The sequence below is a fragment of the Diprion similis genome, chromosome 3, assembly GCF_021155765.1.
Source record: "Diprion similis isolate iyDipSimi1 chromosome 3, iyDipSimi1.1, whole genome shotgun sequence".
Classification (NCBI taxonomy): domain Eukaryota; kingdom Metazoa; phylum Arthropoda; class Insecta; order Hymenoptera; family Diprionidae; genus Diprion; species Diprion similis.
Window position 1 is genome coordinate 10,550,819 of NC_060107.1, and position 19,272 is coordinate 10,570,090.

At 34.8% G+C, this 19,272-nt stretch overlaps 1 protein-coding gene across 1 annotated transcript; it reads right to left on the reverse strand.

Moving 5' to 3' along the window:
• Positions 1–211: 211 nt before the first annotated feature.
• On the reverse strand, positions 212–17,460 carry LOC124404989 (muscle, skeletal receptor tyrosine-protein kinase-like). The gene is made up of 9 exons (XM_046879572.1): positions 16,970–17,460; positions 7,324–7,569; positions 6,493–6,581; positions 5,790–5,954; positions 3,848–4,010; positions 3,255–3,535; positions 2,135–2,308; positions 1,551–1,709; positions 212–1,020 (listed from the first exon to the last, which is right to left on the reverse strand). The coding sequence occupies exons 1-9, from the start codon at positions 17,013–17,015 to the stop codon at positions 718–720; spliced, it is 1,626 nt and encodes a 541-aa protein (XP_046735528.1). The 5' UTR covers positions 17,016–17,460; the 3' UTR covers positions 212–717.
• Positions 17,461–19,272: the final 1,812 nt, after the last annotated feature.

Below are 19,272 nucleotides of genomic sequence, written 5' to 3' on the forward strand. Positions count from 1 at the left end.
TATACATAAATAGATTAGATCGGTATAGTACCTATATGTACAAAATCATTAATCTCTTTTAAATTAAATAAGTAAATAAGAGTAAACTGTGGTAATTAGATTGAAAGAGACAAAGTGTACAAAAAGGATTTCTAAACTGATCAGACCGTGTTAGTTCAAATTCGAACAATGCTTTTGAGAAAGAAACGTCAATGTTAGACTCTGATTACGCAGACGTTGAAAATGTCCACAACGTATTTCTTTTCATTTCATCAACGCCCCACGAATCTGCTTCCCAATTGCACTGGACGTGTTGAATTTTTTCAACATCCTTATTCGAATTCGTAATTTACACACTTTACACCACAACATATAACATATCAGGTATCGTATGATATCATAAGTACACAAAACATGTCTTCCCTAGATTCCGGACGCGCCATCTTGTAGCAGAAAACACACAGCGTCATATTTAATTATAAAACTTTTTTTTCACAAACAATTTTTTCCCACATCGATTCAATGTCACAAATATATAGTCCGTAAGCTTGCTCAGCGTTATCCGTGCCTTGAGACTCTCCATATCGACCCTAAACGATCAGCTGATCGTCCGACGCGCCGCCATGTTGCCGAACCACATCCTGCTTCCAAAACTGTGCCATAATTCATCTCTTCGTAGAAAATTGCTACTGAACACAGTTGGATCACATTTTTTTCTCCTTCCAGCACACTTTTCCCTCAATTTGGCAGCGGCGGAAGTGGCTGAAGGTATTCGCATCTGTTCACCGGTGCCGGTAGCAAGTAACCGTCGGTGTCGAGGGCGTCCGGCGATCGGATGGCGACTGGCCCTTGCGGAGGACGAGGCAGCGAACCCTTGTCGCTAGATTTCTCGCGTGCGAGTTCCAGCTTCTCCAGGATGTCGGTGAACCTGAGCCGATCCTTCGGCTCCGTCTTCCAGCAGCCCCGCATGACGTCACAAATGAATGGCGGACAGTCTTCGGGCGGAAGGAGCATTATTCCCTGTAGAATCAGCTTCATCACCTACGAAACGAAAATGCTGATCGTTAATGCCCGAAAAGCAAAATCCAAAAGCAATTTTTTGTCACCCGGTGACAGGGATTTTTTATGGCGTCCGATAGATTCTTGTCAGACGGCGTTGAACTTCCTTGAAATCTGGTTTGGAATTTTTTTTAATGAATTTTGTAAAATCTGTTGAAATCGGATACCTATAAAATCATTAAAAATCCTTTTGAATCGTGTGAAATTTTATGAAACCCTTTTGAGTCTCTAGAATCTTTAAAATTATGTCAAATCTATTGTAAAAGTCCAATCTCGAAATCTGGTATACACACGAAATGATGAGTGATTAAGCCCTAAGCTTATGACATAAAAATCTGTGAATTTGGAATTGATCTTCCAAATTCTCATCTTGCAGATAGAAACAGTTGTCTTCTATCTTTTCATGACGAAAGGTCAGTCTTCTAAGGTGGATAGAAAAAGTTTTATTTTTTCCTTCCGCAGCTGTGTAGTTTCTTCGCGCTACGGTCACACGAATGAAGATAATATCTTACTTCGTCGTTGTTGTGTCCGTAATACGGCTGCTTTCCGAAGGAATAAACTTCCCAAAGAACAACCCCGAAACTCCAGACATCACTTTCTAACGTGAATCGACCAAATATCACACTTTCTGGAGCCATCCAACGAACGGGTAACAATCGAGATCCGCCAATCTGTGGATGAAGAATTATTATTACGATTTCTAATGGGTTTCAAACGACACCTTAGCCGATAAATAACAACTTAAAAAATATATAACATTGTTACATCAAGTGTCTATAGAATACTCTTACTTTAACCTTCGCAAGTGTTTGAAACCTTCAGTTTTACATGTCATTATTATATTACTATCACCTCTCCTATAAAACAGAGGTTTTTATACCTTGCTGATGTTAGAATACTGAATAATAACGTCAACAGAATGGCGGGAATTACTTGTTTCAATTCTCGTGACTTTCTTCATATTTTAAACTGCTGATACGTTAAAATGGTTTGATAAATACAATGAGAGAGAGAGAAAGAGAGAAAAGTAATTGGAAACTTTTTTATTCACGTTTCAAGGAACAAGTTTTTGTTTTTTCAGTGAAGTCTTAAGTACCTTGTAATAGTCGCAGGTGTAGACGTCACGTGACATTCCAAAGTCAGCAATCTTCACGATCAAGTCGGAACCAACGAGACAATTACGACAGGCCAGATCTCGGTGAACAAATCTTTGCGATGACAAATACGTCATTCCAGCCGCGATTTGTGTTGATATCCATAACAAAGAATCCTGTTTTCATAAATAACATTACACAAATTATAAATTGCAAATTGCGGTTTTCTCAGGAGACTAAATTGAATTTTTTGATTCGATCTGAAATGGCTCAAATCAAAAACGTGACAAGACGAAGGTTTAAGAAATGCAACTAAAACTTATGAAGATAAATCTGATTTTAAAAAAAATTCCTGTTATGAATTTCTAAATTTCTGAATTGCGTCTGTGAATACGTTTATTATTAATAATATCAGAAAAAATATATTATTCTATTATTTAAAAAAAAAATCCCTATAGATCCCTATAGATATAGAAATGAATTCGCTTTGTGGACAAATTAGTTGAGGAATAAAATGAGCTCTTGTTTTATCCGAATCGGACAAACAATATTCAGTTTTCGGTAAATAAAAATGGTTGTAAAATGTCAATATCAGTCGAAATAGTTTCTCAATCTGCGAATTGATTTTATAATCTCTGAAATAACACCGAAATCAGTTATATTCAAAATAAAATACTGCAACGCAATCATCGAGGTAATCATTGGTAGTCATGAAAAATCATTTAGGATCACAAGAATCCGTTTAAAATCTTAAAAATTCATATCAATTCTTAGAAATCATAAGAATCAACGTAATCAAAGTGAAATTCAACTGTCAAGTAATCTCTCATAATCACTCTATAAAATGTAAGTAATCACGAAATACGTAATCATGGTTACCAATTTTCGTTCCGCTGAAAGACTTCTTGGAAGAATCGGTATAGACTAAGAAAAATATTTCTTATACCGTGTTCCTCCGATCAAATAATAAAATAAAACGTTTTCATATTTGTCTCCAAGGAATTTTCCATTGGATCAATTGCGCAGTGAATCGCGAATTAAAAAAATTGGAGCAATCGGAATTTCTGGAACTTTATTTTGAAATCTGCAACAATTCAACTGTTTCTACTCGACGATCCTCACCCTTGTCAGAGGCGGTAATCCAGGTGTGGAGCATCTAAGTTGTCGCGAGTTTGCTCTGAGAACTTCGGCAAGATCTCCATGCGGCATGTATTCGAAAACCATCCATGGGCTGTTGGTCGAATCCCGGAGAACAACACCGATCAGGAAAAGGATATTCCGGTGGCGGAAGGACGACATTATGTCCACCTCTCGCATGAAGTCTTCTTCAGCTTCGCAGGAGGCTGAATCTTTCAGGACTTTGACTGCCACCGTTTCAGTTGCATCGCCACGACGCAGTTCACCTGTTCAACCAAGATTAGACAGGATCTATAAGCTAGCTTCATTGCTGAAAATTTTTTACGCATCTAATAGATTATAGATTGGAAAAAAATTATTTTATAAAAAACGAAGCATTTCGTATACCTGCAAAACAAAACCTACTTAATTACAATTTGTAATTAGTGACATTTTAATCACAAATTAATATCAGTTCAAATACAATTTTTTAAAGTTATGTTTAAAAATTTCAAATTTTATTAACATGTTCATTTTAAAATAATGAAAATACAATTGAAAGGGAGAAAATTTTGTCGAGAAGGTAAATCATCGCTCACCTTTGTAAACCTTGCCGAAACAACCCTCTCCTATATCTTGCAGGAACAAAACGCAGTCACGACGAAGTATGGGAACTTCCGGGGATCCATAAGTTGAGTATTGCGTGTTTGGTATGTACTTGTTGGGGAGGAGAAATCCCTTTTTCAGATTCATGGGAGACGGCTGTAAGAGTGATTAAAATAAGACAAGTTCAAAAAAAATTTATTTTCATTTTGTATTTACTTCGTTATTTTTTCTACAAATGTAATTATTTTCATTCAATCTCACTGAAACGGAACTATTCATAATTTCTGTGTAAATACTCTTTCACCGTCTTATCTCAGGCAGTAAGATCCTGTTTTAATATACATATAAATCGCAATAGTTTTATAAATTCACGTCATTGGATTTGATGAATAGTTATCGTTCATAAGAAGTAAAAAATTAATTAATCATATATTGGTTTGATGGATTCTAAATTATTTTCTCGCAATTTACTGATCAGTTATGAATACTGAAAGACTTTGAAAATCTCTGTGAAAAATCCTATATACTGCAATAATATCTGTACAAACTATTTCAAAAAGATTATAGCAATACACTTTGTATACTAGATTTTTTTCACAACATTGTCAAACATTTTCGAAGTACAATTTGACAGTACAATTAAAAAAGAAAAAAAAAAAAAACGGAATGTTATACTTTTTTTAGTCTTGATCCGAAATCATTCGACATTTGTTTTTTTTTTTTTTAAGAAACAAAGCTAATTATAAATCGAAATGAAAATTGTTCAAATGTAAACCACAATAAGACAAAAAATATCAAAACATTTTGCGATAAAATCTAAATAGTTTACGAAATTCATTATTCATTTTCTCGTTTAATTTTGTGGAATCTATGAAAATGTTTTTCACAGTTTCTTTTTATGTTATTCCACAAATTTTGCATAGATAATCAGCTAAATATTATATATATTTCCATGTCGGTGAAATTATACAGAAATAATGTATAAAAAGTATGACATTAATTCGATTTCTGTGTATATTTATTTATTCGGATGTTGAGATTGATCTTCAAAAGATCCTTTATGAATAGTCAAACGTTACGATTTGATCTAGATAGATTATTAATATCAGAATAAGAAAGTATTAGAAAATTAAGTAGTCAAGCAATGGTTGAAACGTCGTTATAAATAATTAAAGAAATAAAATATGTAATGTTTCTAATCTTCTCAATAGCTCGCAGGAAATCGAGCACGAATAAATCACGCAACTGTAATAATTTTAAAGCATTCGATTTTTATCTGAACTGCAATATAACTCGTCGTACAGTCGAACGATGAAGGTGAAGATGTGAGGCAATCTCCCATATATTTATATGAAGTATAACGAGTGTAAATATATAAAGCCTGTCATCGTTTGAAATTGTAACTGGGTTATGCTTCGGCCAGGCAATCAATTCCAAAGCCTCCGGTTCCGCTACTTCGTTGATGATCGCGTACACAGAGAACTGAGCTAACGATCTTCCGGAGGGTTTTTAAACACTGGCTAGTCACTGATTAGACGGAAAGTTGAACACTGAAAGAAACTATGACGCGCAGCTGTCTTTGATCCTGTGAAAAAATCGAACCCCCCCCCCCCCCCCCTGCAGCATGTGTGGCGAAAAAATTTCTTCAATTTACCAAACATGGCGATCAAACCTGCCCAAAGAAATTTTCTTGTGATTTGACCCTTACTCTGCACACCGGGGTCAAATGATTACCCAAAATAATAAAAAAATATCGATTTTTGATTTTTGTAGCCAAAACATGTTTTTGGCCATTTTTGGTCATCAAGCTTATTAAATTGAGAAATTTTTTTGTGTGGTCTCCGTAATTTCCTTTCCCTATATTTGAGCACCGTTATGTTTCGTTCATCAAGCGAGATTGCGTATGGCTATTTAGATTCTACGTTTGATACTTACGTTCAAAGATGTTCGGCTGCATTTGGACGTGTATGCTCGCCGCCGCTGGCAATACCTAGCAAGAATAATCAGCCCGATCGTCAGGACGAGAAGAGTGGCAGTGCCACCGATAATTTCAGGTAGTTTTCGTTGCTGGCTCGGTCCCACTTGAGCAGTAGTAGGTACCTTTAACAAATCCACGGTCAAGATAAAGCCAGTTGAAAAATTCGCATGGCAAAGTGCCACAATATTTTTATTTTATTCTACGCGAAAATTAAGGAGACATTTATGTTTTCGTTTCACAATTTAGGAGCTTGTTTCCTGTCTCACGATACTCTGATACGTTTACTGAAAGTTTATAAAAAAATCGACCTAAACCTAAATGAAACCATGAACTGATAAATCGGGATCCAAAAAATACGACGCATCTCGTTATTTTCAGTATCAAAGAATATTAAAAGTAATTATTAGAATCAGAAATAGTCAGATTTTATACGTATAATATAGAGCGCGGAATGCACCATACACTACCCTAAGGCCACGTAACAGTTCTACCTTTACCGACTGAGAAATGTCGTCCCGGTTTTTTGTTTATTTAATAAACAAACGGATAGAATCAACCCAAATTTAGATAGTAGATTTGATTTTTGATCGCGGAAATTGAAAGCTTCATGCATTTTATCCTACTTCGGAAATTTTTCAGTAATATGAAAATTAGACAAACCTCTTTCTTGTCTGGCAACTCGGTTGTTCTGTTCGTCATGTTTCCACTTGGTGGTATGATGTTGTGAATGGCTATCGGCTCCATCGGAACTGCAATGCAAACCACCATTATCGAGATTAGAGTATGATTATTTATAAATATATAAATCATTCTACGTTGAACCACCCAGCCTGTGACTCTGTTTCGAATTTGTGGTTTTCCTTTCTTATGCGATAGTCCTCGCCTCGGGAACTACAGAATATTTTTTTATTCCTCCGACATTTTTTTACAAATTACTTAAGCTATATTAAAAACGATACTGGTTCGGTTTTCTATAAAATATAGACAAATTCAACTATGCGAAATTACAATTTTGAAACCATAATTGAAGTGAGATTTCAGGATTTTTTTCTCAATTTTTTCCAAAAGCATTTAACTCTTTTTTTCATCGCAAAAGTTAAAATTGAATATTTATTTTGTTTTACGACTGTTATTCCTATGATTTCTTAAAGTTAAATAACAACACACCACAGAATAACCTTGTGAATAATTACCTGGAAATTGTTCAAATAAATAATTGAAATTTTTCTTAGAAAAATGAGAAAAAAAGGAATCCTACTTTCGTTTTTGACATAAAATTATCATTTTACATGACGAGTTTTTTTAAATTCACTCTAAAAATCAAGCATTACTATTAATATGCAAAATAAAATGATTCGAAAATATATTTTTATAAAGGTTTTACAGCTTGTGGAATAACGACTGCACGAAAGTAATAATTAATCAAACAAAAATCTGGGACCGTCAGAGCTACAGTCTGGTTGATTTCACCATGGAATGCCCTATACTTACCCGTAATACGCGGGCATGTCAGGGCAGCGGTTGGTATCGAAGAATCATGAGGACAAATACAGATCGCTGTGTAGTTCTTGAGATTTTTGCAAGCCGCATCCATCCCGCAAACTTGAGGATTTCCATGGCAGTTTATAATCGTTCTGTTCAATGCGATTGCTGTCTGCTTCCACCTTATCGTTGGATCTTCAGATTGCTCAAGCGGAAGGCCTGCAGTTTCAGTGGGACCTGGAAATTTAAATTCCGGTTCTATTAGCTGCATAAATTATTTTCAAAGAACTGAAAACGTATGTGAAAGCCCATCGTGTAGGTCGAGAAAAAAAAAATTTCAAAAACACGATGAACCAAGTTTAATATAAGTAAAAAAAAAATTTATTCGACTCAAAGTCATGTTATATTTATTATTTCAACGAATTAGCAAATAATTTCAGCAACTTTCAGCGAGATTTACTGATTTCGATGAAATTCTTTTCAATAACATATTTTTAAAGCTGTAAGCTCGATTATCTGTTGGAAGAAATTATCGGGGCACTGCTTTGTGGAAGTAATATGAGGCGTTCCTTCACTTCAAATAAAATTTGACTATTTGTTAGCTGAATCAAAGTCGCTTTGACGGTCATTTCGTGCTTTGCTGAATCAATTTAACAAATGAAAAGCGAAGCTGATCGCCCAGAGCTTGCACTGCTTTACATCCCTTTATATTCGCGCTGTTCAGCTAAAACCGAGGCTGAAATGATCAGCTGTTCGTCCAGGCGACGCCATGTTGCTTTTGGAATTGTCACTCGCAACGCGTCATCCGGTGGAAAAGAATAAAACTAATGCAACCAGGCTGACAGCTGACGGTTGTCGGTGTTTTTCGCGTGTGGATGATACAGCAGATATATTATTGATTACGTTTCATTAACTTATGTAAGATGAGTAATTTGAAGCCTCAAAAATTACTATTTCTCTCCATTAAAATTAAAAACTTAGGTTATGTGGTGACAAAATGGCGCCGACAACCAGGCTCTGACGTCATGAGGACATTTTCGGAATGGAATCGTATTTATTCGTATCTCTCTGGTAAAATTAGAGCAGTTTAAGGGGACTAGAAATATTCTTTTGCCTGTGTAAATGTAACACACGTTACGCTCCGTATTTATCCGAACTCCAAGGAGCGGAGGCGGCCAGAATTAATCAAGATCGAGGCCTCATGGCGCAGGGCGGCGTTGAACAGAGCGCCGACTGTTAACCGAAGAGTAATTAGGCGTTTGAACGGGTTCGTCTGCTCCGACCTCTCCGGGGTCATTTCGTGTTCCGGAGGGGAAATCCTGCGCCATAGTCCTGGACAACTGCGCACGTGTTCGAAATTGGCAAGTTTTATCAACCGCATCTTACGACGTACGCTTAATCGCAAAATATCGACAAGAATCAAATTATGGTGTGGGATCGAACAATTCATTGGAATATTAGTACGAAAAAAAAAGAAAATTCGAAGAAGAAGGAGTCTCTTCGAAATAAACATAAATACTTTTTCAGACAAAGTAACTATTGTTTTCCTCATGCATTCTATGCGTGAAATTCATTTTTTTTTTTTTTTTCTTTATTAATGTACTCAAAAATATTTCTTGGAACCAGCTGCAAACCTTGTAATTAATTTTGTAAAATAATTTATTTTTATTCGTCTACAAAAAAAGCTTGAATATAATATCCTGGAATTATTTTTCAATTTAGATAAAATCTGATTCAATTTTCTGCTTAATTTTTTTTTTTAAATTCGTGAAAAAAATCGCGAATGCTCTTTTATACACGCAAAATTAAATAGAGAAAAAGAAAAGAAAGTATAATTTGAAAATTGAAATTAAAAAATTGAAATTACTCGGTTTCAAAAACAATCAAACTCTGTTCTCAGTTTAGAAAATTTTTAGATACGAATCGTTGATCATCCTTCTCTCGGAGATCGGAGAATAATACTTGTTTCTCGTTTAACATACTTGAATACTTTATCTTACACAATAATACAACGACCTAAATTAGTAACGGCACGGTTGTTTACAAGGGGGCCACCAAAACAAGCAAAGCGATACTCCCACTGTATTAGAATACTGATAGGAATTTCATTTCACTTGACGTGAAGTATTTGAATAATCGAGACTTCATTTTTCCGACCAAATTTTCGGTGGTTAAACAATTACCCGAATTATCGAGTTAGTTTTCAATTATAATCTGAAAAATTCAAAATTATGCATATACAGTTAGGTGGTTAATAAACAATAAAAAAAAATTTATTGCATATTTTAATGGATTATAATATTATCGCTACTTTTTTCACGTCGTAAGTTTTGCGCTTTTTATCGATATCTGTGATATTTGTGGAGATGTAACGACTCTGTATCACAGGTCGATAAGTGATCAATAAAACATAACAAATAACCTCAGTATCCTCTTTCTTATCTTCCTCATTTTCATAAGTTTATACGTTTTTTTTTTAAAGCCTACCTATCTAAAATGCGTCAGGAAAGTTAACTTCGTTTCAACGAGAAAAAAGGAAAACACGGATTTTCGTTATCCGAAGTTATCCGAGTAATAAATCTTTTAACCAAATCTAAGTTATTTTAGTGACTGGAAAAAATTGACAAGAGAGATTAATTTAATCAGCGCATAAACTTGACTGTTTACATTTTCGAAAAAACGATTTGTTTTTAAATTGTGGCTAAAAAATTAGCTAAAAGAAAAAAATCATAAGATGAGAGCTTCTGAAATAGCTCGAGTTACTAATTAAGTCAACATTATTTAAAAAAATCCTTCAACAATACAAAAACGAAAATATTGAACAGCGTGAATTCGAATGAAGAAAGCTTAGTTGTTGACAATATGAAGAAGTTTAAAAATTGGATTGGAAACGAATTTTAACTACATCGGCGTATTTTTCACGTAAAACATTTTTTAAAAATTGATCAAGAGGTATGATTGAAAAATTTCAGCCATCCAATCAAGAAATTGGAATTGTTATAATTTCTTTGAAGAATTTAGTTGATTAACAAAAAAAAAATTGCTATTTCCCTGAAATTAACATACGAGTTAAACAATATGCGAAAATCTGAAAATCCTCGATGAAATCATAACAAAATTTGAATTTCATGGTATTTTTCTAAAAATTAGTCCTCGTTTTTGAAACTCAATTAAAAAACCATCATTCAGAAATATTTTCTCACCAGAAATCAGCCAAAAATGTTTGAAAATCTGAGCTTGTGAATAAAACTCACGGGTGTGTAAATTTTTCATGAGGCAAAAACGCGTCACAGTCGCAGAATTCGAGTCTCCACCATTTAATTTTGTCTTTTATTTCGGAGGATGGAATAAATGGAATAAAGGCGTTATCCGTTGGGCCCGGCGCGGCGGTTTGGGCCTTGGGTTGGGGTTGAGGCCGGCAGGGCCGCATATTTGAATCCAGCTGAGGTCGGCGCGAAGGGGTATCTTGGGACAGAGACGCTATTCATATGGTGCTCCGAACTCGTAACGGGTCAAGGCGTTATCTCCGCGGTCAGCCATCTCCGATGCTGCACCGACGGCACAACGCGACGGGCTTTCTCCTCTCTGCGTTCACTTTTTGCGCACGTGTGCTACGGCCTACGGCCTACGGCAATGACACCGTGCTCTGTGCTGCCCCTTGTCCTTATAATGAACACCATTGGCCACCGCACGAATATCGACGATTAGCTGATTTGGAAAGCCGATTTTTAACCATTTTTATCCTCAATTGATTCGAGTAAAACTTTTCAAAAGAAGCATTATTTTTTGGATCGGATTAAATTTTTAAGTGGATTGTTCGCTATGCTTCGTTTTATTTGCATTAATCATTTCACGCTTAAATTGGCCCTAGAATTAGAAATTTATCGATAATGTATTGACCGATTTTATATTTTGACTTTCTAATTCACGTTTTAACCTTTCTATACATTTTATGATGTTTTGTTGCCAACATACTATTTGACTTCTGTTTATCGAGTGAAAAGAAATCCCTGCACCACGTGATCAATCAACAAAAATGGCAATTGCGACAAAAAGAGTAGAAAAAAAAATTACAATCAGAAGTTATCATTTAAAAATATTAAAACCAATCGATCAAGATCTGGCTAACTTTTTATCATTACTCTTTGTCAATGAAAGGTTTGCCCGAAGTTACACAAGTTTTAAGAAAACGATTTTTCTTGTACGCCTGATGATTTCAAAGATATAATCGAAGTTTTATATCGGTTGAAAAAATCGTCAATATAGATATTTTTAAGTAATATCAACATTTTTTCACAACAATACGGTGAGATTAATTTTCTGTATAGAAATTAAAATATTTCTGTAAAATTCCTGGCAATTCATACCGAGAGGTTTTCTCAAAAAGACCTCCTCGTAGCGTGCGCTCTTTAACTTGCCTAATTTTCATTGGCTAACACTTATTCATAGAACAAATTCCCTAGATTCGACCTGCTGACAATTGACAGTCAAACATAACCTCTCGCGTATTAAGAATCGCCTGATCACTGCGCCGCCGCCACTCTGCTCACCATGCTGGTAACATTTTTACGAAGTTGGCTACACTTTGAAACTAGACAAATTGCAATTGTCTAGCAGGTCTCTCCAAGTGAACCCCTCGATATAAAATCTGACACCGATATTTGAGAAAAATTGAAAAACCGTCAAAAACTCAAATTCGGAGCAAGTTCGGATAGAAATTTGTGCAAGTTTAGAAAAATAATTTATTTCGAGGGTACCTCTCCCTAAAAAAAAAAGAAAAAGACAAAAATATTGTTCCGCATTGTTATGAAAGAAATCAAAACCAATTGACTTCCTCGGCATTAAGCCCCGTGAGCCCTCTGATCTCTCGACGTTTAACTACCGCCGCTGAATTAAGATAAGGTTGAGATATCAGTTATATTCGTGTGTATACCTATCATCTCCCAGCTTCCCAGACTGTCGGAGCAGCAGCAGCAACTATCAAATGTTCCGAGGCCTGAAAAATTGGGCAAAAAATAGTTACCCTCCATTATCGTATACGTTCGTTATCCTGCAGCGCCAGCTTTCCACCATTTTTTGCGTCCCACGCTGTGCTCGGGATCCGTCGTAATTAACGGTTCAAAAATGGGGAGGGGGGAGAAAATTTCTGATCCACAAAACGGTACGGATAAACGAAAACCTTACTGTTTTACACGATCGTAATAAATATTGTCGTAACTAGTAAATATAGATAGAATAAAATATTTTTTCCAATTTTTTCATTCATTCAAAATTACGAGAACATTCTGAATAAGTTATCCTCAACTTTCATTATTCGAATATATTTTTTATTTAGCATTGATTAATGTATTTTTCTCTAATTGTTTCTTCGTCAAATTCTGTAATGCGATCGATTTACATTGTTATTGTCATTAAACCACGACCAATTTAATCCTTTTCTCGTTTCTCTGCTCGCGGGTAAATTTATTTGTCATACAATTTTTGGCAGTCCCTGCAATCTTGTTATTTATTTATTGGGGTTATCAGGATCGATGAGATATTATTACAATTATGTTTGGCTCCAAATGGTTACGCAATAATTACGACGTTGGATGATGCTTCGTCTGCATAATAAGTGGTAAAAAATTGACGACAAATACTTGATGAATGCGGTTTAATACTTTCAAGTTTATTTAAACCCTTTATTTAGATCTGAGGTGATTCAGAACAGTTAAAAAAAAAACATCAAAATACCGGTTTTCCGATTCTAATTCGTGTTAATGATTCATTTCTAGACTTAAAATATATTGATTTTCAAAGATACAAACAACTCATCGGCTATAAAAATTGCACAACAACGGAGCTTCAGCGTCTTTGACTAAATTCAATCGAGTTAAATCTACTTAAAATGATCTCGTATTAGCACAGGAAAAAATTTTCAACTAATAAAACCGGATCATCAATTATTTACGACTGATTAAATTATTCTGTCATTATTTTCATCCGCTTTTAATGAATCATGCATCATTTTACTCATAAATAAATTCTCTATACATTTGCTGAGACATTTTTTTTTTCCATTTTGGACCTTATTTCCGCACAAATTAACATTACCTAAAATTATTTTTACGGGATTTGTAGACCACCAATACTATAAATAAATGAGCCATGATCACTGAAAATTGGACAAACAATTCTATTTACTAATTTTCTTGAGTTTATTTACTAACTTTTTGAACTTTTTTCAATTTGTTTCTCAATACCGTGAACAGACACTTAAAGTAAAATTTCACGCTGGATTAACTCGATTCATATTTTGAATATTGATCACTAATTTTGTTGTATTTTGTATATTTATTGTTAAAAATAAACCCTTTTTTCGATTTTATTACGAGGTAGTGGGAAATGGCATTGAGTACTCATGAAATAATTATATTATTCCTCAGCCGTGATGAATTTCAATTTATCAACTAACACTGGAATTATAAACAAGAGGGTAGATATCGACAGAGAATATCGATTATTCATTTTAAATAGCTTTAAAAAGATATTAAATCTATTTTATTCTTTTTATTTCACTTCGCTATGGCTTATATCTTGTGTCTCAAACTACTCTTCACAAATTCATTTATACCGAATTTTTTTAGCAATATTTTATTCACTACTGATATTCAGTTGATGAAAATCCTAATTAAGAATTCAACGATACCGACAGATATTTTTATAAAATAGTTTTTTATATAAAATAAGTGATCGCAAAGTGGAATCGAACGAATCTACTAAATTTTTGCACAATTCTGCAGAAATGATTCGAAATGAAAAAACGATATCTAATCTATTATTAATAACTTCTCTAATGGATAAATGGATGAAATAAATTTCATTAATATGTACCTACTACTTTTTTTACTGTCTAGTAATAAACGAACGAAATTTCGAAACGATAAAAATACTGCCATCGTATAACAACATCACCCATTAAATTCACGACTAATGTCAAAATCGAACGAATGTTGCCAGGTGCAGTGAGCTGGACGCTGGAGCAGACGACGACTCCTTGTAATTGACCAAGAGTTCGAATTAAGTCTCTGATACAAAAAAAAAATATCCAATCTATTTTCGTTTTCCACCATTAAATCAAAAAATATGATTCTAGACACAAAGTAAAAATGAATTTGGTAGCTGAATTTAATTCTCTACAAAATGTTAACAATTTAAAAAAAAAAAAAAACCATGACTTCTTCGCATTGTTCTTTACAAAGATAAACTTCGAACTCCGAGATCGAACTTTCAAAATTGTACTCAAAAGATATCCTTGAGCGCAAATTTTTTATTTGCTATCTACGGATAGTCTTTTAAGTGGAAGCATGAAAAAAATATTGTTTTCAAATGAAATAGTGCATTAAATAACGTTACGATTTAATTTACTTGATCAGAAAAAAACATTTGGCGAACAACTGTAGTAACGCATTTTTTTATTTTTACATAATACGAGTAAGAGAGGAATACGCATGCGCACGAAGTGACTAACTTCCTTTTGATGAAGTTAATTACCCAATAATGGTCATGTGCATGTATACGTACGTTACGTAAACAATTAGATTATTTACTCGTATATAACTTTGCACTGCGCGCCACACGAGAGATTAGAAGCTCGCTTATCGAACTTTAATACGAACTCCGTTCAGTCTTGTTTGTACTATTAACAACGAGAAATATTTTGTCAAATAATGTTTCCGCCTCGCATCAAGTTCCGAGTAATTCAGAAAGAGCCTGTAGTTGATTGCAACTGTAAATATTTTTTATAGTTCTAAAAAAAAAATCATCGAAATTTGTTTATTGATTTTTTCGAAAACTGACGACTTTTTCCGGATAAATCTGTGTTTTTGGAATTCATATAATTATACAGAGAGAAATTTTGCAAAACAACGCGCAGAAGCTGAGATAAATGAAAATAAGATAAACGAATGTAACGAAAAAAACACTGTGAAAAAATTCCTGCATCGTAAATTGTCGAGTTCATCTGATACCCTGATGCCATTGGAAACATAAATACAAAGTGGATTTACCTCAAGTGAAAGACAATTGTCAGATAACGGCGTAAAGTTGAAGCATTGTTTACCCTGATACGACCATAAGCATGTAAATAATTAAAATATGCACAAACATTCTGCGTTGTAATTTCATTCTCGGTACTCTGATTGAATTCCATAAGATTCTCAATATAACTACACAGCCAAAGTTCAGAAGTAAAAAATTTGCTGAAATTTCAGTGAAATTATGTGATATGTCATCGATAGTCGCAATTTACACAATTTTTCACAGTGTTGGTAAAAAAAAAAAAAAAAAAATTTAACCACCGAATTGGATGAAAATTCTAAACGAACTTTCATTTTGTTTTTACATACTTCAGGTAAATTCCGTGCGATGAAGACGAGTCAAGATGATAGTAAAGACATTTTTTCACAGTCATTATGGCGAAAGAGAGAAGAGATCGAGGCACAAAAGTTCGAATATGGAAAGAAGTGAGTACAAAAGAAATTTTTTTTTTACTATCCATAATCACACGGAAAAAAATGAATTCTAGATTTTAGATGAGAAAACGTGACAACTACTGTGACGGATTCTGTGGTAGGATTTAGATCAATTGAAAACTGTCTGCGGTCTAATTTTTTGGATAATAATCGTTTTTTTTCTTTTCACCCAAATGCTTTAAAATTTGCGGCTGTGTGTTTGCTGTACCAAAGAACCTGCTTTGCCAAAACTTTAGCGTTGGTGATTCTCCATGTTCGCCCATCACGTGTCATAACTACTTGAACATAAACTTGAAATAGTTGTAAAAATTTTTACGCGCCGCAGTAATTCCGTTTCGATGATTGAATATCATGTTTTGAGCAGCCTTTATATCAGCCTTGTTTCGACTAACATTTAACCCATGATTATTTATTAGTTCCACTAATCTTATCGTTTTCCAGATTTTCATACTCCAAGTATTTCGTACTAAACTTTATTGTCGCCCCGTAGATAATTTTACAACGAAGTTTGTAACTCGGACTGTTTTAAATTCGCATACAGATCGACTTTTGCAAATATCTTCCTCTTTTTCCGTAGTTCAATGAGCTTCACCGAGTATTATCAGCCCAAATTTTTCCAGAAAATTCGGTTTTTATTCGCGGAAATACGAACAGTTTTCAATTTTCTTGCATTTCAATCAAAATTCACTACCATTGCTACAGATTCTACTGAAAAATTAGACACTGCCGGTACAACAGTTACCTGCATTGTTCTCAAACAGCGGAAGATCGGAAAGTTATTGTAGAACACTTAAAAAATCAAACAACGATTTTTACACTACAACTCCGTGTTTACAGGTACAAGTGTGACAAAATTTTTCACGATAATTGAGAATGAGTTAACAGATTTTAATCATTTTGATCTCAATCGACGCGGCTTTTCTTACTTAGTAACGATTGAAATTTCACGCGATTAGTCAAGTACTTTTTAAGTATTTCGAACAACAAAATAAAAAAAAAAAAAAAAAAAAAAAAAAAAAAAAAAAAAAAAAACATTCGATCGATGACATCTCGATAACTAGTCAACGGACTTTGACGACTTTGATATCTTTCTAAATTCCGATTAGCCCTAATAATTTTCCGCGTACCTGACTGCAAGTCCCCTTGCTTCAAGGCCCGCCTGAGCTTGGCGGGTCTGTTTGGAGCCATGAAGAGGCGATCTGGTCCGTCTGAGAAGGCGCCAAGCCAGCAAGAAATCTTGGCGAAGGTGAGACGACATGCACCTGCACAAGCACAATAAGCACCACGGCACCAAACACTCGTGCAATTATCAGAGCAGCGGTGGCTGGGTTCGAACTGTTACCACCGCCTCGCTAATTCCTCCATTAAGAGCCGAACCCCTCGTCGCGCAGCATTCTTCGTTGGCCAATCTTCTGGACAGCAGAGAAGACTAGAGCGCTGGTTCCACTCCACCGCCGTTTTGGACCATGGCTAAAAAGCGGCCTGAAAATCGGCGCCAAATTTCAACCCGGCAGCTCTTCACGGACTTCCGTTCCAACCACTCCGCGTCGCACTTCTCACGGCCTGAGTGAGTGACTGACTGACTGACTGACTGTCTTACTCGCGGACCGCACGCGTGCCTTCTTCACACTACTTCTGCCCACTCAAGTTAGTGCCCACCCACTGCATCAGATCCCTAAGCCCGGCCACGAGTGCCAGATTACGCTCATCACGCGCCGCCGGAATTAGGGACGCACTTTGGGGCGGTCACGCACACGGAAAGAGGAAAGAGGAAAGAGGAAAAATACTCACAACGCATTAAGCGGGGTGATCACCCTTTCGCGCGTCATTTTTTTTAATCTGAGGAGGTGGATCGAGTGAAGATTGGGTTTGTCGAAGACTTTTTTTTAATCGTATCTCGAAATAGTCTTACGTTCCGTACTTGTTGAATTACCCTGAGAAGATATTTCGGAAGATAGAAAAATGCTGAATACTGGAATTGGAAGGAGAAGCTTAGATATCGATGTTTCGTCTCGAACAACTTAAAATTTCTTCGAAATATTCAGCAGATTCTCGCTCATCCATTTCATTCGAAATAATATTTGCTACAAAGTCAATGCAATAGAAAATTTATTTGCGATGCGTTCGTTTCCGAAACTGGGGTAGATACTGTAAAATAAATAGAATCAAAAAATGCTCTACCAGATAGTGAAACTATACAGAATAGATGGAGACTTTTTGGAAATTTTGAAAAAGCAACAGATAGAAGAAAAACTTTTGTTTTTTACCAGAACACTTCACCGTAGAATGATTGTTATTAAAAAACCATTATATTTAGCAAAAAATCATCCAGATATTTGTGCAAAATTGTTATAAAAAATATTCGTGCAAAATTACAAGTCAACGGGACTAATATTTTCTGCGAAAACTTTTTGTTTTTTCCGGAAATAATTTTTTCAGGAGTCACAATTATATTTTCTAGCAAATAATTACTTCGATATAATTGAAAAACTATAAGAAAAAATTGATCATAGTTCGGAATATTTCATAATTTTTTTTACCAAAATGCAGCGAGAAACATTATTCCGTATTCGAGGATATTTTTTTTTAGTTTTAGTGCTTTCGTCAAGTGAAAATTTTCCGTGATAATCTCAACACACGATAAACTCTTTGAAAATAAAAAAGAAATGGGTTATTATATTATCTTTATCACATGGGGGCAATAAATTCGCGAATAATATCACAAAGCTCAAGAGTCATTTATTTTTTTCGCTCACGATTGTTTCATGTTTTAACAATATTGGCTGGGTGAATTATAGTTTTGGGTTTCTTCAGCGTAAACGATTTTCAACATAAATTATTTCGCTGAAACTAAATCCAGAACAATAAACTGTGTATATGATATATGAAATAATGATAGTATCTTCGTTTTTTTTATTCCAGGCCATAAATTTTTCATCCGCTATGTAGCATTGGCCGTAAATAGTTCAACAACAGTTAAATCGCTGATCACTGCGTCCCGCGGAACCAATAAAAAAAAACGCTTTCTGGTTTCGCTCTTCGATATTTTCGCTTCAAAGTTTAGGGTACAACAATGGGATCAAGTTGAATCAAATCTCCTATAACTGAACATGATTCCAATGTTGTGCAAAACCGACAACATTTTTAAGTGTTTGTCCTCTTTTTTTTTCAAATAAATTTGTTCAACTGTTATTTCGTATAAATATTTTTCTTCTACAACGTTCTTTCGGCGAAAGCTGAATCGTCTAACGCCATCTTCAAGCTTTTTTCTTGATCCGATAGTAAATAATCGCTATGTCCAAGGGTTATTTTTCGGAAAACAATGTTATGAGAGAAATCGATCATATACAGCTTCTGCAAATAAACCCATAGACACGGAATTATGCAGAAATCGTGTTTACAAAGCGTCGAGTCACAGCTTGTGGATGTAAACGAATCCTCTGTT

What these genes read in the sequence shown, in the direction of transcription:
- LOC124404989 (XM_046879572.1), bottom strand. Translation starts at nt 17,015, where the DNA reads ATGGCTCCAAACAGACCCGCCAAGCTCAGGCGGGCCTTGAAGCAAG. An exon ending in CAGGCGGGCCTTGAAGCAAG is followed by an intron (nt 7,570 to 16,969) that starts GGGACTTGCAGT and finishes AGCTAATAGAAC; the next exon opens with CGGAATTTAAATTTCCAGGT. An exon ending in ACGGACACAACAACGACGAA is followed by an intron (nt 1,021 to 1,550) that starts GTAAGATATTAT and finishes TTCGTTTCGTAG; the next exon opens with GTGATGAAGCTGATTCTACA.